Genomic DNA, 23,735 nt, shown 5'->3' on the forward strand with positions numbered 1-23,735 from the left:
TAGTCTGAATGCTCAGAATTTGCAGTGTGCTAGGATTGGGGCAGATGTTGTAAACCACTCTGCTGTGCAGTGAACAATCCATGGAATGAAAAGTTCCATGACTTTCATATTAGCCCACCAATCTATTCGCTAACCTTTCAGATCCTCAGTTTATCTCCATAGTAGCAATGTTCTATTCTAGATATTATATATCGGAGTGATAGGCTTTTTTTTTTTGGCTTCAAATTGCACAAATGCTCTTCAATAGATTCTTTGTTACAAACAGCCAGCTAACAAAGTAGATGAGTAACAAAGCTGAGTTTACTGTTTTACACAAGTAATTGCGATACCATATTGCTGTATTTGCAAATACATAGATAAATTAAAGCGAATGTACCACCAGGTATATCGCTTTTGTTTTTTTACATTAATAGACCGGCGTGGGAAGGCCTGGGGCACGGTTCTGCCTGGTTCTTGTGCACTGTGCCGGTCTATTTCCAAGCCTCGGCCCACCCTGGAGCACGGGGGCAGGCCCAGCGGCCCCCAATGTGACAAAACCCCCTCCAAATCAATAAAGCTGTGTCACAGAGGGGAGATTGTCACACTAGGGGCTGGTGGGCCCATCCCCAGTGCTCCAGGGTTGGTGCGGGGCTCGGGAATAGACCGGCACGGCGTGAGGGGACCAGGATGCGTTCAAAATAAGGACCTCACCACCAGTATCCATGTTCTGGTGCCGGTCTGTTAATGAAAAAGAACTAAAGTGATGTCGCTGGTGGTACATTTGCTTTAAGCACTTCTACAACAAATAGGCAACACATCTAAACAACACTATAAGACCACTGTAAGTGCAAACAGTTGTTTTGTTTTGTTTACCAAAATGTAGAATGCCACTCTATCTAGGCACCAAACCCACTACTGGCCATCTGATGTGCACTGGTGCCTCCTTGTGCTGCTGGGAGGGAAGCTTTGATTTACCTTTTTGGGGCAGCGAAGATCCTCTTGAGGCTTACAAATTTTAGGTGTAAAGCCCAGGATGTCTAAATATATAGCCTTATTATTACTGATATAATAGCTTAATTAATAATTTAGTTTAGACAGCTTTTTGCTGTGAGCAAATGACAATTGTCTAGCTCTCAAGCCAGAGAATATTGCTACATAATATAATGCTCAGCATTCTCTACAAGGAGGGTGGTTAGTTTACTTGGTAAGTTAGGTATCTGGTGCTCTAAATAGCAGCTCCCATAAATTGTATGTGGCAAAAAAACCTAAAAGATTGATAGCCTAGGCCCCTATTTATGTAACCTGTAATTCCACTGGAATAGTATTTTAGTATATTGTTATTTCTCCACTTTTGGTAGGATATTTTCTCATAAAAGCTGAAATCTTTTATCTTCTGTGTAATTCTCCAGCATTTTTAAGCCTACGTCTATTTTACGTCTGCAGAACCCTGCTTTTTGTCCTTTGATGGAAAGTCTTAATTATTTTTTCACAGTTAGTTACTTATATAGATATGTTAGGGACATAGATACACTTTTTATCCACATGCTTAATAAGTTGTCACATTGCTTCTATGTATTTAGCATTGTTTCATTTAGTTGACTGAAATATAGGTATAAAAATTAATTATAAATCAAATAATAGGCTGTATAAGTCCTCTGTAAAATGAATATGACATTTGTGTACTTACTTACATGAAATGACACAAAGGATTTATTATGAGTAACCCTTGAGGAAAAGAACATTGAATAGAAAAGAAATAATAGATTGCCAAGGAGATTGTTATCCATTACTCATTACTCATATATATATATATATATATATATATATATATATATATATATATATATATATATATATAAATATATATATATATATATAAGCTTTTAGTATGCAGTTCAAGTTACAATCTCAATTTATTGGAATGATTTGGGTGAAGCAATGGTCTATTAAATAATATTTATTAATTGGGTGTTTAGGGAGCAGAAAGCTTGTCTCTGTATCACCCTTATTAAAACAATTGCATCGCAAAACCGATTTACGTAGAGAACTCTAATAGCAACATTTGCATACAGCTTTCTTTGCACCCCATGTACATGAAATTGTAGTAATATATATATATATATATATATATATATATATATATATATATATATATATATATTTCAATGGATTGCTGACATCATGCAACAAGTTACAATTTAAAATATTAGTTAAATTTTTCTCAAAATCCAATATATCACAGAGATGTGTGACAAGTTGTGGTCTGTAGGGGTCTGAAGAGTGGAGGATGAAAGCTAAAAAAAATGGCTCCTATTAGATTCTCTTGAAGAGTCATGCCAAGTCAAGAGTCAAGAGTATTTCCCTTACGCTGGTCTCTGAATAGAAGAGAATCGGGGCATGATGTACAGCCAAGCATTTTTTCTAGCTATTGGGGGGTAGGGGGGTCTTGACGCCCACACCTTCATCACTAACAACCTGTCCTGTCTCTATGACACTATTTCAGAAGCTGAGAAAATTTCTGTTCTTTAAAGGGAATCTGTCACTAGGTATATACTGCTTTAAATGAGGGCAGCATTAACTAGTGGCAGAAATGCTGAGCAGATCAGTGGATTACTTACATCATTCTGTTCAGTCGTTCTCCTAATATGCAGGAGAATAGGATTCTTGCCACACCCCTCCCCCCCGCCTTCCAGCTGCTGATTGACAGTTGACTGCCTATACACAGCATGGATAGATAACTGCCGATCAGCAGCTGGTGGGCGGAGTTTTCTGCTTCTCATGAATATCCAGGACTACTGGGCTCTTGCACATAATGGAGAGGACTACTTATTGTCCATGTTATTCAGGAGGATATCTCAGGATCATCTGCACAGAACAATGTAAGTGATACATCATTCTGTTCAGCTTCTCTGTCACTAGTTTATGCTACCCTGAGAGTAGACAGCCTAAACCTACTGACAGTCTCTTTAAGCTTTCATGCTGCAATATGTCTTTATGTAGCCCATGTCTAAACCAATGGATTCGTATATTCATATTTAGAGATGAGTACAACTCAAGCATGCCTATGGCTGTGTGCATGTATTCCCGGACTCCCTAGGGCTCCATACAACTTCCTCAACCACCAGTATTCAGATTCTGAATGATCAGACTCGAGTCTGCTGGAGTTCCACTCATCTCTAATGTAATCAGTGGTGTATAAATTGTGGGTTTTTCTTTCCTGGAAACTTTGCTCAAAAAATGGTTGTCCAAACTAGACAACCCCTTCAACGCTACTGTTTTCATTGCATGTGCATGACTTTTATGGAGAAGCATCAGTTTATTTTTAAGTACTATTCTTTTTTTTTCTTTACTAATGTTCATGAATTGCATTCCAGTGTATACTTCCTAGGCTGCCTTCACACGGTGTTCGAGAGATCTGCACTCCCTTATTCCCTGAGAATGGATCCAAATACAAAGGGAATCATTCCCAAACATGTCTTTAGTAGAGATGAGCGAATCTGGTTCGGGTTTGAGTCCATCCGAACCCGAACGTTCGGCATTTGATTAGCGGGGGCTGCTGAACTTGGATAAAGCTCTAAGATTGTCTGGAAAACATGAATACAGCCAATGACTATATCCATGATTTCCACATAGCCTTAGGGCTTTATCCAACTTCAGCAGCCACCGCTAATCAAATGCTGAAAGTTCGGGTTCGGATCGACTCGAGCATGCTCAAGGTTCGCTCGTCTCTAGTCTTTAGGAATATTGGGCTTCTTTTATAAGGGCCTGTTCACACTAAGCAAAAGTGGTGGAATTTCAAGCGGAGCCTGCGCCGCGGACGCCACTTGAAATTCCACCTGTCCCATTGATTCAATAGGATTTCTCGCACACCTCCACTCTTTGCCCAGTGAATTGACTTGACAATTCTTTGAGTAAAGAGCGGAGTTGCACAAGAAATCCCATTGAAACAATGAGACAGGGGGAATTTCAAGCGTCGTCCGCGACACAGGCTGAAATTCCGCCATACTAGAATATAATAGAATCCATTCCTGCTTTCAATAAAACAAGTCATATGAGGGAGTGAATCTGTCCTGTGCAGTATGAAAGCAGCCTTGACATTAAGTATTTCCATTGTATTATCAGCCATGTACTCAGTAGTCTTTTCAAGCGAGATTTTGCATATTGCTTTTATCTGTTTCTGCATGTACAGTCAATTGTAGCCAATACTTGTGATGTTCATCATATCAATGCTTTACATGTAATCTCATTCTTCATTGCTGTTTCCTTTTATTGTTATTATTATTATTTCTTTTCTTGCTTTGGCTTTTCTTTTTTTTTATTTGTCACTTCATCTCAGGCAGCCCAGAAAAATGGAAAAATCTAGCAACCAGAAAGCAAACAATAAATGCGCTGTTTCTGAAGTAAAAAGGTATGAGGTTTCCAATGTATATTTAGATGCATTATAGAGTACAGTGATGTAAAGATGTAACTCTATTTTTCTTGGGCCTCAAAAAGTAAGAAAGACGAGAGAGTTAGAGTGGAAGGTGTCTGATTTTCTTGGCATGCTAGCATCTCACTGTACAACACAATGTAGGATGTACTCATACAGTAATAAGTCAGTCCTTACTTTCCTGCATGTCATGATCATTATTTGGACGTCCACGCAAACAACGTCTGTTATTTTATACATTGTGTGCATTGGATGTCCGTCATCCAGCAACAATAGCAATAACGGACGTCTTTTCTCTTTTTTTGACGTTGAGTGAACATAGCCTAACAGTGATTGCAATATTTGAGGAATTAAAGGGGTTCTCCGGGCTGGGGTATTTTTAGGGTATGGCCTGGGATGGGGTGGATATAGAGGCCGCCGGTCACTTACCTCCCCGGTTCCAGCGCCGGGTCCCGGATCGCGCCGCCCTGTTCTCCCGTCCGACTGTCGCTTCCTGGTCTGAACTGCGGCTTGAGACGTGACGTCTCAAGGCAGCTCAGCTATTCAGCGACCGAGGCGGGACTGTACTACGACCGCTGAATGGCTGAGCTGCCTTGAGACGTCATGTCTTAAGCCGCAACTCAGACCAAGAAGCAGCGCGATCCAGGATCCGGCACTGGAACGGGGGACATAAGTGACCGGCCGTCATACAATAAAAATAACCCCAGCCTGGAGTACCTCTTTAACGTTTGGAATTTTACACTTTTTTCTTTTCTTTTAAAATTCACTGTGTACTGCAAACAGCAGCGGGCCCGATTCATACACAACAAACAAAGTTTTTTGCCAACTGTGGAGGGAAAATGGCACCAATTATCGTCAGGCAGGCAATGCTCCCTGCCAATAATCAGCCATTGTAGGGCTAGTGATCAGCTGACAACGAAGATACCACTTGTTTGTTGGCTGAATTAGCACATTTAAAGAGGAACTATTGCTCATGGGGTGCTGAGGAGGAAGGGATGTCTCTTACCTCACTCCTTTGTGCCGTTCCCATGCTGTTAGGGCCCTATTCCACCGGACGATTATTGTTTGCATAATCGGTAACGATCTCAAACGACCGCTATTGCGAAAGACTTGAAAACGTTCACTCATTTCCATAGAACGATAATCGTTACTTATGATCGTATTTGCGATAGTTTTTTCTTTGCTATTGCGTTCGTATCTATTGCGAACGACCGAACGATGTCTTATTCAATGCAAACGATTTGCAAATGAGCAACGATAAAATTAGGTCCAGGTCTTATAAAGCGATCAACGATTTCTTGTTCGGTCGTTAATCGTTAACTGCATTTCAACCGAACAATTATCGTTTAGATTCGAACAATTTAACGATTATCTGAACGATAATCGTCCGGTGGAATAGGGCCCTAAGCAGTGTAATCTTTGGTCTGGAGCACCATTAAGCACACTGCCCCACCCCCCGAGCACTGATCCTGCTCACCCGCTTCATTGATTATCATTAGAATGGGCGGGCCAGCTTGCTCCTAACGGTGCTCCAGACTAAGGATTACATTGTTAACAGCATGGGAACGGTGCAGAGGAGGAAGGTAAGAGACATACCATCATCCTTGGCACCCCGTGCGCAATAGGAAGCTATCAGCAGGTTAGATTTGTCTAACCTGCTCATAGTTCCCCTTTAAATCATCACTGGTTTATGCTGGAGGTTGTGTAGGCAACTATGATGAAGTTAATAGGGCACATGAACAATCCAGCGATCAATTAAATGAGCATTGCAAAGGCAGATGAGTGCCGATCTTACCGATCAGCGCTTGTATGTGACGCTAAGTCAGTCTGGGCCCTTATTCTAGAAGAAAGACCAAGCGAAGGTTGCAACTCAATGTATGCACTCTATGGGGGAGATTTATCAAACATGGTGTAAAGTTAAACTGGCTCAGTTGCCCCTAGCAACCAATCAGATTCCACTTTTCATTCCTCACAGACTCTTTGGAAAATGAAAGGTGGAATCTGATTGGTTGCTAGGGGCAACTGAGCCAGTTTCACTTTACACCATGTTTGATAAATCTCCCCCTATGTATTTGAATTGAATGCTAAAGACCATTGCACAACCCTTTTATATGTTGCTTCACTATAACAATATTGTTCACCAAAAAGTGCCTTTATTTGTCAGTCGTTGTTAATGTACATCTGCCTTTCTGTGTCCCAGCAAGTGAATTTGGTTGCATGTTGTTACCCCTGTGTGCGGCTCTAACCCCAGTGCAATGTGTTATGCATACAGATCAATGTTCTTGGGCAAACAACTTCTGGGGGCCCTACCTACTGCTACTGTGTATAAAAAGATTTAAAAGACCTTCAGAATCACAACAAAAACTACCAGTCATTGCCGAATTTATAGTACTAGCACAGTGCTTCGCTTGTCTTGGCTGTCGGCCTATCAGCCGGCTGCCTTTGAACTCTGTGCCGCTCCTCCCCAGGTGCTTGGAAAAGCTGGATACAGTCCTGGGACACTGGGAGAATTTCCCCAGGACTGGATTCAGCTTTTTCAAGCATTAATGGGGCCCCCTTTATGATGTGCACTTAAACCAACCCTTTTAATATAATCATTGCTTTGTTGTATGAAAAAAAGAGACCAACAAATGTTTTATGTTAACCGGTGAAAGAATTAAAGTAAAATCCACAAAAAAAAAATATTACTGCCCATTAATATGAGTTGCGCTTGAAAATGAAGAAGCAAGTGTTTTTTCTCCTGGTGGTCTGATACAGTTTGAAGATGGTTTGGCTTTAGAATGGGGTTCATCTCAGAGGCACAATATACTTTTAAGTGTCACTGTCGTTTTTTTTTTTTTTTTTTTGCAGGAATCAATAGTACAGGCGATTTTAAGAAACTTTGTAATTGGATTTATTAGGCATTATCTGCATACAAAAAGACTTTCTCCAGCCCCCCCCCCCCCTCCTCTGTCTCCTTCACTGCTCATTATCAGGAAATCTCGACTCTTTTACATCAGTCGAGCCCTGTGTAACCTATGGAGAGGGGAGGGGGGAGAAGGGAGAGAAGAAAATAAAGGATTACACAGCGGGACCTGTGTGAAAGCCAGTATTCAGAGGTTAGAGAGGTAAATGCTGACCTCAGAGGAGATAGCCCAGTGATGTAGCTGTAAATTAACTCTTTGTTGTCCTGTTTTGGTTCCTTATCTCCCTCCCTTCTACTTAAGAGAACCATGAAGACGGGGGGAGGACTTTAAACTGCTTTTTCATAATAAAAATGCATTTTTCAGCTAATAAACCCAATTACAAAGTTTATTAAAATCGCCGGTACTAAAAATTAAATTGACAGTGACACTTTAAACTTTTACTTTGGTTTAATCAGAATTTTTGTCATTGTAGGTTTTGAACTGAAAACGGTAACACTAAAAGATACGGTTTTATTAAAATTTGGATCCTTCCCCATACTACTTTTACCTGTTTCCCTACTAAATTTCTAATTCTTGTTTTTTTTTTTACTTTACAGAAACCATCAAGTAGGAAGTCAGTCATCTACGGTAGACTCTTCATATAATCGAAGAGGAAGGCAACTTCCACAGGTCCCTGTAAGAAGCAACAGTGTAGAACAAGGTAGCCCCAAGTGACCGGCCACACTTGCAAACAGTGTTTTGTGCTTTTGTATGTTCGATGAGTTTTGAAGTGATGTGGATTGGTGGATTATTAATGTACTCGTTGTGTTCTTTACCATTCAGTGTAAATCGTCATGTCCAGTAATGGCTGCACTGCACTTTCTATCTTTTAATACTGTGCTTTTTTTCTGTTGTCTGTTTGTGATAGGACATTTAACAATACTAACCAATGTATTGCTAGTAAGACTTGACCACAACCAAACCATGAATTTGATACAGAAGCAAAACTGGTTTATGCAATGATGTGTATTGTAATATTGTAACCACCCATGGGAAATATATCTCAATCATGTTCTGGTTATTTTAGAACATATTTTACATTGCATATTAACATTCTATCAGATTTATATGAGTGAATGAATTTGATTCATTTATTGAGGTGAGGATACGGCAATGCGACATTTTACGTGTGTAATTGGATGTTTAGAACTATTGTTCTTCTATTTATACCACATGCTAGCACAATGGCAAGAATAATAACTTAATAACTTTGCTGTCTTCAATCCCACTATACTGTGTACAGCAATATAATACATGTATCTATGTTGTGTTTAGAATTTGGATTACGGATCCTTAAAATAACTTTTATATAAAGTTTCTATACAAAGTGCGTTCGCCTTTTTAACACATGAAATATCAATGGAGGAGACGATTTTATTTGCAATGTAGAGATGGAGTCAGTGAAGCTGCCTGCACTTTAATACTTTTCTGGTAGGATGACTGCAGTGGTGATAAATTATAAGCATGGCTGGAACACTGTGTACAAGTCAAACCGCAGCGGTACAAAGTCCTGATGTAGGTGTTATATACCAAACATTGGACATAGAATGTGCATTACCTGTTATGCTTTAGAAATGTTTCTATATCTGGTTAATGATGTTATGTATCTTCAGTATAGAAAAGTGCTATATAAAAAGTATAGGATAAAGTATAAAGTATAGGTATGTCTGTACCAAATGCTTCATATATACATTTGCAAAAAACTGCAGTTGTGGTTTTTTATGGATGGAAAATAGAACAGTATTTGTAACCAGATAATTGTATGTTTCCTATAGAACGTTCAATTCATATATGTTTTGCCTTTTATATTTTGTAAACATTGTACCGCTCACCTTTTACATCGATAAAGAGTTCCTATAGGTTAACATCTCGGTAGAATCGGTTAGTAGTGATACTCAGTTGTGCCATTAAACACTCCGTGCATCTCTACAAGGAAACTCTCTATATTAGAGTCAAGCTCTCATATTCAGTTTTGTTTTTTTCACGAGCACGTGGCCAAGGCATTGTATTGCACTGATTGCATTGCGACGTCTTTACTGATTCTGGAAAATGGTCCAATCCGCGTGGCCTAGTTTATGATTGTGGAACCATACGTAGCTTAACATACTGTTGCTTTTATACTTTTTTCTGCTTTTTTCTGCATTGTTATTATATTGGCTTATGGATTGAAAATGTTCTGATTTTTACTGAGCATTTTGTGTCTTTGTCTGAAAAATATTGACACTGTTGTAACTACACGGCGTCTGTATAAGTTTACGAGTTACAAGAATAAAACAGCAGCGATGCTTTGAAGGATGCATATGTCCTAGTATAGGGATAGGGAACCTTGGCTCTCCAGCTGTTGCCAGCTTTAGCTTTGGCTGTCCAGGCATGATGGGAGATATAGTTTTTCAACAGCTGGAACCCTGCCCTAGTAGGTTTTTTAGACATCTTAAAAGGGTATCCCCCTGCTTGGAGAGCTTCTTCTGAAGGCCAACTTGAACTCTGATGGACCTGACCCATTCATGTTGGGCATTCATTTCAAAGGATGGCGTATAATTCTTCAGTTCTATATCCACAGCTAATTCTTTCAGATTTAGCAACATTTCTAGAGGCACTTTGCTTCTCTGTCTTCCTTAAAATGGCTTTGGGAGTCTTATAATCATGTGGGTAATGTGAAATACCCCAAAGTTCGCGCGGCACTGATGGTGCTGGTTACAGATCATTAGATAGATTTTTCCAACCACCAAGGAAATAGCTGAATATTTTTGAAAAGATTTCTTAGTGTTGCATAAGTACTCAGGAGGAATCCTGGCACCTCCTAACAATGTACAGTCCTTGCTTGAGCAATTTACTTCAAACTAATTAATTAAAGCGACGGCTTGTTGACTTCACAGATGTCATTAGTGATGTACTACTGATCCTGAACAATCCCGGCCCTGCGAGATTTCTTCAAAACACAAAATTAATTTTTAAGTTAAATAAAGAGCACAGAGTTATTCCTCTACCTTCCTTCTCCATTACGTTCTGATTCCACTTTTCTGGCAGTCTTAAATGCTGAAGTTTACTATAGATAAACCAGTGCTAATAATTAATATTAGAGGGTCATATTAGGAGCCATCCCCAAATATTTGTCTTTTAACCGAAAAAGGAGTCATATAAGATTAAAGTGTCACTGTCGTCCTGCAAAACGTTTGACATGTCATTGAGACATACCAAACGAAAAGAAGATCCAACCTTGGAGATACTCCATTTATGGCCACCAATGTAGATGCAGGATGCAGGTACAGTAGGCCTACAATCCTTGGTGTGGGCACTGTAGACTTTAGAAGAAAAGGATTCCCACAGCATCCAAGGTAGAAGCAAATGTGTTTATTCACACATCAGGGTACAGAGAAAATGCGACGTTTCGATAAAGATAACTTGATAAAAACCAAACCAAAAGTCGAAACGTCACATTTTCTCTGTACCTTGATGTGTGAATAAACACACTTGCTTCTACCTTGGATGCTGTGGGAATCCTTTTCTTCTAATGTCATAGAGACATGTTGAAAGTTTTGATCGGTCCGGGTGTGAGTGTTCACACCCAGGGAACGAGCGGGAAGAAGACAACGCTAAGCTGTCCTCTCCCCAACTCTGTGTCAGCATAATCAGTCAGGCTCCATAGAGCTCCATTATAATCCCAACTGATCACATGACAAAGAGCTGTGAGAGGACCACGCTTAGCGCAATCTTCTCCCGACTCTATCTCTCAATCGGTATGGGTCTGCACCATAAAATTCCCAGAAATAGCTCCCCTGTTGCCATCAGGGAGAACAAGAATATAAAAACCTCCACAGCTGGTAATAAGTTTTCTTTGCAACAACAGTGCAAGAAAACTGATCAGGGAAATGTCCCTGTGACATCCTCCATAGAGCTTTAACATAAAGGAGAATGAACTAGATGTTGTTTTTGTATTGCCTGTCTTAGCTGTGTGCCGCCACCGTTCTTTCCTCAGTCTTCTCACTTATCCCTTACTTTTTTGGCTCATTGTTATGACCTGTGTGATGTCTCCGTGTTGACTTTCAACTTGACTTTGCTTTAGTATGTTCTACTTATTTAAGTGACTCAAATTGATAAAAATGAAGAGAGTACATCTCTATATTATAAGTAAAGATTTTAGAAAATTCCTATCAATTTTGTAAAACTGTTTATTCGACAAAATATATAATTTAGGCTGGCTGATGTAGAATACTTTGGCTTACCCTAAACTTCCGACACACCATATATTCTATACTTAATGCTGCTACTGTGCACTGCGTATCTATGAACTATACATTGTCTGTAGATTTATTAAGATTATTGAGACCTCTGTATCTATAAAGTATGGTTTTAAAATTTTAGTTTTTCAACTCATATCAATAGATTATTTTTAAATATTCGATTTATAAATTCAGTGTTTTTTTTATTTTTTATTTATAGCATGTCCAAAAAATTTATGACTTCTCGTTTATGTTTGATGTGTCTATGTGAAAAAATCTGTCAATATGTTTAGAGTATACTTGCAAATAGGTAAAAAAAAAGTCATAGCTATCTGTGTCCACCGATGTGCGGTAGGTGGTTTCTTATCACATAACGTAATGGTACATTGCTGGGATAGGCCATTACTTTATGATAATGGAAATCAATCTCTTGGACCTCCACCGATCCTAAAAGTGAAGGGTTTGTCCATCATTGTGCCCCGTTTATTGGTTTTCTTTGCAGAATGACCTCCCCCCCCCCCCCAACCACTTGCTATGTTGGGGAACTGCTGCACAGGTTTCAATTGAATAATTTCAGCTGAAACTGAAAGGTTGATGCGGATCGACCTCTAGGACCTAGACATATGCTAACTTTATAAAATGGGAATATCCATTTAAGCTTAGGTTGATGCCGGTCTTACATGTCTACAAGTGTTTAAATAAAAAGTAAATAAAATGACGTAAAAATGATGATAGGGTGACCTCAATAAGATATTTCCTGTCTATATGCCCCATTACAGATATGAGGGGTTCACCACTTACAACCTCCTTCAATTAGCAAGTATAAAGAGCCGCTAAAAAAGAGCAGCCCTACCAGATCTGGCTCATCCATGTATTACATTGCTATTTGCGATGGTCAGCCACAACTTCAGCATCATGGCCTCTGAAGAGAGGGTCATTGCTGAGCTGACTTTGTTCAGCTTCAGTAAAAAAAAATTTTCTTTCAAATCAACTGGTATTAGAAAGTGCCAACTCTCTCTCCGATTAGGGTTTGTTCGGGCGCGGGTCCAAAAAGAATGGTTAAAAATTTATTATAAAAACATTCATGGCGACAACACATTTCTAAACCGATCCGGTTTCTTTCTCAAGTGTCATCTCATAGACGTAGATATGTAGGACATACAGCAGCCAATAAGTACCGGGAGACTTGAGATATTACATTATAAATCTCTGTCACTTTCTGACACCAGTTAATTTAAACATTTTTTTTTTTTTGGCTGTTTTTGCTGGAGACGCCCTTTAAGTTCACAATTTAGTTTACATTTTCAGTAGTATTTTTAGTAAATAACTATACACAAGGTTCTATATTGTTATATGTCTGTTGTTCTCGTCCATGTTCTAATACCAGCAAACAAGGTTATATATTTTCAGTTTGCACCCACATATGCTCCTTCAGTGAATGTCATCTGGGGTCTTATGTTGTTGGTTTTTACAGTATGTCTTGCTGTGCTATTGTAGACGGCTTTATCCCTGTATGCTCCTTTAGGCTCCCATTTCCGTACTCTTATTTTATACAATTCATACTGTTATCATTTAGAACAAATATTATGCCGTGACAAACAGTTTGCTCGCCGTGTTAATTTACCACCTCTATTTTGTAGTTAGCGACTCTCTTAGTCATAGCGATATACCCGTATTATTTCAATACCTGTTGGAAACACTTTATAAGCAGTGGTCATTATGTTGTTAAAGAATGTTAAATGAACTCTTGATATAGCATGGTCTTTCTATTTCTGCATGTCATCTCGATTTCTGCATGTTCTTAATTCTTTTTCTTGGTGTTTTTCTACACCCATGCTTTACTTGTGTCATTCTATAGAGCAATATAATAGAACGTGATATGAAATTTTAATTAACAGTTGTGTCATTTGATGAAAGGAATGAGCTTTTACAAAGGATATCATCTGCTATAGTTATAAAGATGCCACAAATGACCGCAGTTGTTGATAAACTATCGATTTGCTAGCACATTATTTGATGCTGTTTGTATTGTTTTTTGTGTTTTCAAGGAAAACTACAACAAAATTTTACATATTGGCACAAGGCAATATGTGATACAAAATAAGAAAAGAAATGTGTGAAATTATGGGGCTTGATTTAAAGAGAAACACTTACAACATCTCACAGTGTAAATCTATGTAAAGGGGGACACTTGTTAGGACTGGAGTACTCGTTTGCCGGTCTTAAATTAGGCCCTGCCCCCTTTTCCCCAGCTGAATTCACTAAGAGGCGCACGCAAGATAAATTAGGTGCGGCAGGGGGTCAAGCCCCCTCTCCACCTTTCCCATCGAGCGAGCGGGGGATATGGGGAGAAGGGGCAAATCTGCGCCTTCTTCCTGGCGTACTCCGTGAACTCAATAATGATAACCCCCACCCAAATTGTTTATCTCCTTTACTGATAATAATGTTTACTTGGTACTCTCTTCACCATTCCGGTAGAAAGGAAATCTACTAGGTTATTTGAGGTGTAAAAGTGGCCATACACCGTCAATAACTGATGGTCGTATGATCGTTCAGCCATCAGTTATCTTTCCCGTCCGGCTCCCGTCTTCTCCATACGCAGAAACGTTAAGCACCGTGTTTTTTTCAATACTTCCAGGCTGCGTGTGCACGACCACAACGCCATTCATTCTCTATGGGGTTAGTGGACATTTCTGAGTCTAGCAATATTCAACGGCTCCTTAGAGAATGAATGGTATGGTGGCCACACATGTGCAGTACATTCCATTCCTTCCAGGGACAATCAGTGGAGGTCTAACCCCCAACTCATCAGTTCATTAACCCTTTCCTATGGGTAAGAAATAACAAGTTAGGTTGGGAATATTCCAGCAAGTAGGTTCAACCCAGCACTCCTGATCCCATAGAAACCGTCAACTTATATAAGACACACTTCACACACGTCCATGTGGTGCTCTGTTGTACAACAGTAATGTCCAATCGATCCAATAAGATAAAGAACATGCACTCACCCATCAACGTGTGAACTTCTTTATTTCCAACGATAAATCATAAAAACGCAGGGAGAGGGAGCATGGCAAACAGGTTTCAAACGGGCATCGCTAAAACCTGTTTGCCATGCTCCCTCTCCCTGCGTTTTTATGATTTATCATTGGAAATAAAGAAGAAGTTCACACGTTGATGGGTGAGTGCCTGTTCTTTATCTTATTGGATGGATGAGTTGGGAATATCCCTTTAAGTGAGTTGCATGGTCCCATTAATAAATGTGGCATAATTTACTCCTGTGTACCCAAGTTGAAAGGTTATTTCCCATGCAGGAACGCTCATCACTAATCAATAGGATAAACTGATGAGTGTCCAATCGATGGGTGTTTGACTGCTGGGCACCCCAATTACAACCCTCCACCCTCTTAAGGTGCCTTCACACCTACCGACTCGCAGCGTTAATAACGCTGCGAGTCGGCTAGGTCCTGGCAGATCACTGTCATTACATACACACAGCGGTCTGAACGACCGTTGCGTGTATGTAAACCTGCCGGCCGCTTAACCCCTTCTAATGCCGCCCGCCTCCCGCTCCAGCTCTGTATACATTACCTGTCCTTGCTCCACGGGGTCCCGGCATCCTGCTCTCCTGCCCGGCCAATCAGTGGCTGCGGCAGGGCAACACACTGATTGGCCGGGCTCGAGAGTAGGACGCCGGGACCCCGTGCAGCGAGGAGGTAATGTATACAGAGCGGAGCAGGAGGCGGCCGGCCGGCATCAGAAGGGGTTAGGCGGCCGGCAGATTTACATACACGCAGCGGTCTGAACGACCGCTGCGTGTATGTAATGACAGTGATCTGCCAGGACCTAGCCGACTCGCAGCGTTATTAACGCTGCGAGTTGGTAGGTGTGAAGGCACCCTTAGCTAAATACAGTGCTCGGCTTTCTTTGCAGCTCCAACTTACCATAGAGTCATCACTCAATGGACTCCCATTTTCATGGTGGGGGGTTTCAGTGGTTGGACCCCCTTTAATCAGATCCTCACTGTCCTGCTGATGGTTATAAAAAAAAAAAACTTTTAAAAAAATTTGGTGCCAGTCTTGATACATCTGCTCAGTGTGCTTCATTTATCTAAAATGTTTGTTGTCCTTACAACCAATCAGAGTGCGGAGAGAAGTATAACAAATGAAAACTGGCCTCTGATTGGTTGCTGTAGACGCCAAGGCCACTTGGTTTGTTAAAGAACCATGATGAATGTGGCTTATAGTTTATGGATTTGTATTAGAAAATAGACTGCAGATTTCAACTGTGAAATGTTTTAAAGTTCTAAAACTTATCCGGATATTTCTCCATTTTCTTCTTGTTGTAGTTTCCCTTTATTTTACATTCTGTGTCTTTAATACCATACTACTTTGGTTTTTCCTTGTATTGTGTTTCTCATCTGTCTGTGGCACCTATCTGTCTAATGTATACTCTGCTGATTTCTTTCTTTTGTTTCTCATCATACTATGCATTATATCATTGAAGAACGAGAGAGTTATAGCTCATCTTCAACAGGTAATTATGAATCAGTATTGAATATCTTACAAGTCAGTGTCATGTAGCTGATATTTCGTTTGACCAGACTGTTTTGTCAATCTCTTTTAACATTAGACGATTTCCTAGTTAAATTCTGACCAGGTGGTAGTGAGTCTTAAGAGTTAAGAGTTTAGGACATTATTAATGATGAATATACTGTGCATTCATTTTAATAAAATGGGTTGTGCAGGATTAGGGCCCTTTTAGACGGCCCGATCAATAATGTAAATGAGTGCTGATCTGCTAGGTGAGCCTATTACACAGTTTGATAATCGTTTAGCAAGGTCTGCACGGACATCGTTAGCGAAGTCTGTGCAGCCCTTTTCCTAAACTGTTAATACATTAGCTCTCCACGCTCCCTGTGGTCTCCTGGGCTCTGCTTGCTTCTCAGTATTGCGACAGACCGCTCAGCCAATCACTGGCTGGGAGCAACACAGCCAGTGATTGGCCCATTTTGAAGCTAAAGCCGCAGCACTGGAAAGCAAGCAGAGGGCAGAAGAAGACTGGGAGCGCGGAGAGGTAATGTATTAACAGTTTTTTTAATCGTTAACTGTAGGCTGTGCATCACTATCACACATCGCGATGCATGGACGGCGGCCCATGACTTTGGTGTCAGACTATTTGACACGGTCATTGGGGGAGATTTATCAATCATGGTGTAAAGTGAAACTGGCTGAGTTGCCCCTAGCAACCAATCAGATTCCACCTTTCATTTTCCGAAGAGTCTGTGAGGATTGAAAGGTGGAATCTGATTGGTTGCTAGGGGCAACTGAGCCAGTTTCACTTTACACCATGTTTGATAAATCTCTGCCATTGTCTCTATTACACGGGGCGGAATCGGCCTGAATTGGCTGATTAACGCTCCGTGTAAAAGGACCCTTAGAAATACATGGCTGTTTCCTACTAATAGCTTTTTTTTTCGGATGCAAGCCACACATATAGCATGTTTATCTATTGACCTGTTTATGTCTTAAATTTTAAGACTATACAAGACACATTGCATAAGGCATATCAAAGGTCTAAGGGGGCCATTTACTAAGGATTGTAATGTGTGGGACTATTCTAATGTGGGTTGGTGTTTATTTTGTTCCAATATATTGTGTGGGATTTATGGAAAAGTCGCACTGAGAGGCTCTGTTCACACATAAAATATTGAAAAGGCGGCCAATTTTCATATTTAAAAAAAACGACTGTTTTTGCCACGATTTAACTGACAGCAATGGCAATGCATTGAAGTCAATGGGAAGACGGATGTCCAATGCACACAGTATATTGAATAACGGTCGTTTTTGCCGTGGACGTCAAAATAATGAACATGATCATTATTTTCAGACGTCTTTTGCAAACAGCGGACTTTTTTATTAGTTGTTCACACACAGTTTTCCTTTTGTCACCGTTCTTTCTCCGTTTTTGCTATTAAATTCAATGTACTTTTCAATTAAGCCGCATCCAAAGGCCAATTAGTAAGTAGAATAATGTACCAACAGCCATCGTTGCACTAAGAGAAGGCCAGACTGCTAAATGACGTCTGTTATTTTTAGACTCAAAATAACGGATGTAATTTTAAACGGACCTGAAAAAACATTGTGTGAACATAGCCTCATAGTAAATGCATTTAAGTAAAAAGGTGGCAAAAAAAAGTCGCAAACAAATTCACCTTGTACTGACCAGACGTAGGTCTGCACCACTTTTTAAAAAGTTGCAAATGATGAACTGGGCCCAAATCCCGGATTATGTGAATTTTTGGGTGAATACTCTAAACAGGTAGATTAAAAAAAACGGCAGACTAAAAAGTATTTGACCGTTGAATGCTGGTTCATAAATAGAACTTAGACCAAAAATGGGCAAAAAAAATCCAATAGTTCACCTAAAAATAGACGCAAAGCCTTTGATAAATTTACCCCTATATGTTCTATAGAAGTGCAAATCAGTCCAATGCTTACTAATCAGAGTAGAAATAAATTATGTTTTCTTTAAGGCCAGGTTCACACAACGTAAAAATAAGGGCAAAATACGGCTGTATTTGGATAAATACGGCCTGAAATAAAGAACATCATCATTATTTCAGGCCGTATTTCATGTTCATTATTTGGATGGCCGTAATCAGTTCCTCTATACTGTGTATGCACTTACAGCCAATTTCCCATTGACTTCTATGGAGCACATTCTTATATTGATAATACAGCCATATTTTGACCTCACAATTACTGCCCTGTTTCACCTTTATCTCAACATAGCCTGAGGGGGATGGAAGTGCTTTTGTGCCTGTTTAGCTTATGATGCATGCAGGCAGGGGCGTAGCTAATGACTCCTGGGCCCTGGTGCGAGAGGTCAACTTGGGCCCCCCCCCTTCCTCGACCAAGTGATGCTATTGGTATATGTGTATAATATATATATATATATATATATATATATATACACCAAGACAGATATTACGAATAACGATCTTAAGATAGGAAGAGAAAATATTATCACCACACATATTACCGCCATATTGTTACTGACCAAATCCTGTATACTAAGACCAATAAAACATAGTACCAGATAGCAAGTAACAAATAATTCCACCACATACTGACTAACACCGCCACTGCTACTGACTAACACCACCACATACTGACTAACACCACCACATACTGACTAACACCTCCGCTGCTACTGACTAACACCACCACATACTGACTAACACCAACGCTGCTACTAACACCACCACCTACTAACACCACCGCTGCTACTGAATAACATCCACTGTACACGTATCACCGCATCCAGTCATATAGAGGTGGACGCAGCTCCACACAGGTTCTAGACACCATATACATTACAGTGCAGTTACATCAGGTGACTCACAGGGGACGTCTTCTCTGATCGGAGTTCTTCCCGCTTCATCTTCTTCTCCATCTGCTCTCGGCCATTATGAGAACTTCTCAGAGCCACAAATCCACAGAATCTGCCAGACAGACATATTAGACTCCTCACTCTGACACCATCGTAATCTCTCTACAAACTGCACATTTGTATTGGCCTCATTTAGTGGGTAACCCTGACACTATGTGACCTCCTTATAGTGTATGCCCTATATGTAGCCTCCTTATAGATGGTCCCCACTCTGTGTATCCCCCCTTATAGTATATGCCTCCTACTATGTAGCCTCCTTATAGATGCCCCCTCTGTGTATCCCCCCTTATAGTATATGCCTCCTACTATGTAGCCTCCTTATAGATGCCCCCTCTCTATTTCCCCTCTTATAGAAAGCCCCCTCTCCCCCTATGTTGCCCCCCTTATAGATGCCCCCCCCTTATAGATGGCCCCTCCCCCCCTTATATATTGCCCCCTTATAGATAGCCCCCTCTCCCACCCTCCTATAGATAGCCCCCTCTCCAACCCTCTCCCACCCTCCTATAGATGGCCCCTTCCCCCCCTTATAGATGGCCCCCTCTGCTATAGATGGCCCCTTCCCCCCCTTATAGATGGCCCACTCTCCCCTCTCCTTATATAGATGGTCCCCTCTCCCCCCCCCTTATAGATGGTCCTCTCTCCCCCCCCTTATAGATGGTCCCCCTCCCTTATAGATGGTCCCCCTCTCCCCCCCTTATAGATGGCCCCCCTCTTCCCCCCCTTATAGATGATCCCCCTCTTTCCCCCCTTATATATGATCCCCCTCTTCCCCCCCTTATAGATGGTTCCCTCTCCCCCCCCTTATAGATACCCCCCTCTAGAAGGTCCCCCTCTCTCCCCCCTCCTTTATACATGGCCCCTTCCCTCCTATAGATAGCCCCCTCTTTCCTTTATTAAAAAAATAAAAAAAAACACAACTAACCTAACAACGCGCTCCCCCGGCGATCCTCTTCTTCTTCAGCCTCCGTCTGCCCCGGATCATGCGCTGCTGCCGGGGGTGTTGCGTCCTATCCCCGGCAGCGCGCGCATCATAGAGTTCCCTGTGCTGGGACCTCCAGCACAGGGAGCGTCTCTAATGTGCGCTCCCTGTGCCGGAGCAGTGAACTCTATGATGCGCGCGCTGCCGGGGATAGGACGCAACACCCCCGGCAGCAGCGCATGATCCGGGGCAGACGGAGGCGGCCTCTTGTGACCGCAAGCAACACAATGCTTGCGGTCACAAGAGTGATTGATGAGGGGGGGCCTCAGGGGCCCAGCGGGCCCCCCCTTGTGGCGGGCCGGGTCGCAGCGGCGACTGCTGCGACCCTGGTAGTTACGCCACTGCATGCAGGTTTTGTGTAGGTGGCTGGTAAGACTGCTTTCAAACATTTTGGTGGTGGTGGGGGGGGCATTTATTATGACATTTATTAAATAAAGGCCCACCCCCAATTCCCCGGCTGGATTTACTGAGAGGCGCATGCAGGTGTAGATTTCCACATGGTTTATGCCAGTGTTCAGGCATAAATTAGGCACAGGAGGTGACTTCGCCTCCTCCCCGCCTTGCTGCGACAACCCTGCCCTCCCATCAGATGAGCGGGGCTCAAGCAGACTGTACATCACGGAAAAGGCCAAAATCTGCGCCCTTTCTGTAGTGTATGAGTCCAGCAAAGTTCACCTATAGAAAAGCGGGCAGTAAGAGCCCGACCGTCGGGAGGGCAATGTTCATCCATTCATGGAAAATGAGACCGTTACAGCGGGGAAATTCACCATCATATTAAGCTGGTGGACTAGCTTTTACTACATTATAAGTGAAAATCACCAGATGTCAGTATAAACACCCGTCTAATCCCAAATGTGAAGATATGTATTAAACTCAACAACAACAATAATAATTAAACTTACATAAAGAATACTAACAAAAACAATAAGGAGTCCTGTGTCCTGTTACCTGGGGTAGAAGCAGTAGCATATATATCAGTGAAAGTATTCCACCAAAGTACTAATATGTGGGCCTCTCACGGCAGACAAATTAGGTCTGAGTCGGCGCATAGGAAAGTGCCCCAACAAGACGGGGTAGGAGTTAAAGAGATGTGAGGGGGGGGGGGGGCTGAAGGAATCTATATTTTGAGGATTCCCAAGGATGCCTTCAGATCCTCCGTTAAATACCAAGTAGATTGGGTGAAAGGTCCAACTATAGAAGGTAGTTAAGTTGTAGGAATATATTTAGTAATAAAAGGCTTCCATTTGCGGAAAAGAGGACCCGTGAGAGTTTCTTTAGATTTCATAGCCAACCTATGCTCTACATAGAACAAGTCTTGTAGTTTAGTGGTTACATGTGCTATCATTGGGGGGGATGGGAAGCAGTTTTATAAATGTTCCCCTTGGAGTAGTACATGTATCTCTTAATATGGTAAGGAGATGGCAGGTTTGTTAAGACCATACGCTTAAACTGTCATTAAAAAAAAAAGTTTTCATTGGTCTGAGTGTTCAAACTGTGCCCAATCAAGAGGAAGAGCTGGGAGAGGTTCACATGGAGTACATTCACTCCCGATTCCGTGTGACATGATGTTGACTACCAATGCAAGGCCATTGGATTTGTCTAGGTTGCAGACGCAGAGTGGGGATAGGAGTGAGCAGTAGCATGGTCTTCTCATTCTACTCATCTGTAAAGGTCTGAACGATTAGACCCTGTCGATAAAAAACTTTTGAAATGTCTCTTTTTTAAAGCGAATGTACCAGCAGTACATTCGCTTTAAAGGGGTAGTCCAGCGGGGGGGACGAGGTGGCTGAGGGAAAAGACATCCACTCACCTCCCTGGTTCCAGCGGCGGGTCCCGCATCGTGGTGCTCCGGTGTCTGGTTCCCGGCCACTTCCTGGTGTCTGACGCAGGCCCGAGACGTGACGTTCAGCCAGTCAGTGAAGGAGTCTGAGCGGACTTGAAACGAATCCCGCCTCTTTCACTGACTGGCTGAGCGGACCTGAGACGTCTTGTCTCGGGCCCGCGTCAGCCACCAGGAAGCGGCTGGGAAACGGGGACCGGAGCACCGCGATGTGGGACCCGCCACTACAACCGGGGAGGTGAGTGGACGTCTTTTTCCTGTGCCACCTTGTCCCAAGGAAAAAAGTGCCCCCCACTGGAGTACCCCTTTAAGTTTCTCAAATGGATAGAACAGTGCTAATGCTGCAGTCCTTTTTTTGAACCACGGCCCGAGTCCTGTGCAGTTCCATTCCGGGGCACTGATCGGGGCTGAAGCACTGGAGACGGCCCACTCCTATTGGGAGGAAACCCCCGTCCCTCTGTGATGTGGCTCCATTGATTTTAATGGAGCAGCGGTTAAAATAAAAAGGACCATGACGCCGGCTTCCTCATTCCTGCACCGTTCTATCCATTTGAGAAACTTAAAGCGACTGTACTGCTGGTACATTCGCTTTAATGACAGGTACACTTTAAGTGGCATTACCAGCTTTTATTGAATTTTAATTGACATCCAGTGTAAAATTTCTATAGCATTTACTGTATACCTACCAATATTTGTATATTTTTGCCCTGTATTTCAGTGAGAAAAGTACAGACATTAGGGAATGGGGACATATGGGGACATCTTGGCTTGAAGAATAAACTAACACTTGACAATATTCTTAATTTAAAGCGGGGAATTATATATGTACAGTATATGCCATTCATTTAGGCTTTATCCTTTATCTAAACCAGTGGTTTCAATTCTGTGTCCCTCCAACTGTTGCAAAACTACATTTCCCATCATTCCTGACTGGCCACGCTTGCTGCAAATTGTAGTTTTTCAACAGTTGAAGGGCTGCAGGTTTTACACCTGTAGTCTTAACTAATTCCAGGTTCTTAGGTTCCCATGTTTTTGCATTCTGACTTCTCTACACAGGTGTAATGAGTAAATTTAGCAGTTTTCACACCTTATTTTATATCGTACGTCATGGTGCTTGTTCAAGTAAAAAGTGATCTTTTATCAACTGCAGATTGTGCTAAGTGGGCGGGGCTTCATGGCAACAGCACCACTTAGCCCCTTCCACAGCATCACCGTTGGCCCTGCCCCTTCGTGACATCAAAGACACATAGGTTCCGCCCCCTCGACACTCATTGGTATGGGCCGACCTAGAGGGGGAGGGGCCTACACCTTTAGGCCAGCCTGTTCCAATGGTTGGCGAGGGGGCGGGGCCTATGTGCTTATGACGTCATGGAAGGTTGGGGCCAACGGTGGTGTTGTGGGTGGGGCTTAGTGGTGCTGTTGCCATGAAGCCCCGCCCACTTAGCACAATCTGCAGTTGATAAAAGATGACCATGACGTACGATATAAAATAAGGTGTGAAAACTGCAAAATTTACCTTTTACACCTGTGTAGAGACATCAGAATGCAAAAAGGGGGTAAGAGTGTCACTTTAAGCCTGTTTCCAAAATATAATGTGGTTGGTTTAAAAGCTACATTTTAGTACTTTTCAGTATAGAGACATTTTTTTTACAGGTACATTTCCAAGAGCGGCTTTCCTTGAACTTTGGTCATCTTAATTTTTATCCTGAAAGATCACATTTACATAAGGGTCACCGCCTGTTCCCCTTTCAGATACCTAAAGAGCACCTTTAAGATGCTTGTGATAATGTGCTTCAGTTTGTGTTATTGCACTATTACACGGAGTGATAATTGGCCGAACAACAACGATCAGGCGATGAAACGATCATCAGCTGATTGTTTCTTTAGG

The 23,735-nt window shown here is 41.7% G+C and overlaps 1 protein-coding gene across 25 annotated transcripts in view; it reads left to right on the forward strand.

Moving 5' to 3' along the window:
* RIMS1 (regulating synaptic membrane exocytosis 1) overlaps positions 1-23,735 on the forward strand; it is a 271,494-nt gene that overhangs the window by 162,486 nt on the left and 85,273 nt on the right. For 17 of the 25 annotated variants that reach the window (XM_069974601.1, XM_069974607.1, XM_069974609.1 and 14 more), the window contains 3 exons: positions 4,316-4,387; positions 7,911-8,014; positions 16,080-16,109. In XM_069974601.1, coding sequence (XP_069830702.1) covers positions 4,316-4,387; positions 7,911-8,014; positions 16,080-16,109 — 206 coding nt within the window. The remainder of the gene's footprint in view (positions 1-4,315; positions 4,388-7,910; positions 8,015-16,079; positions 16,110-23,735) is intronic. The other 8 variants (XM_069974603.1, XM_069974612.1, XM_069974608.1 and 5 more) reach the window with 2 other exon arrangements.

Source organism: Dendropsophus ebraccatus, chromosome 6 (genome assembly GCF_027789765.1).
Source record: "Dendropsophus ebraccatus isolate aDenEbr1 chromosome 6, aDenEbr1.pat, whole genome shotgun sequence".
Lineage (NCBI taxonomy): Eukaryota > Metazoa > Chordata > Amphibia > Anura > Hylidae > Dendropsophus > Dendropsophus ebraccatus.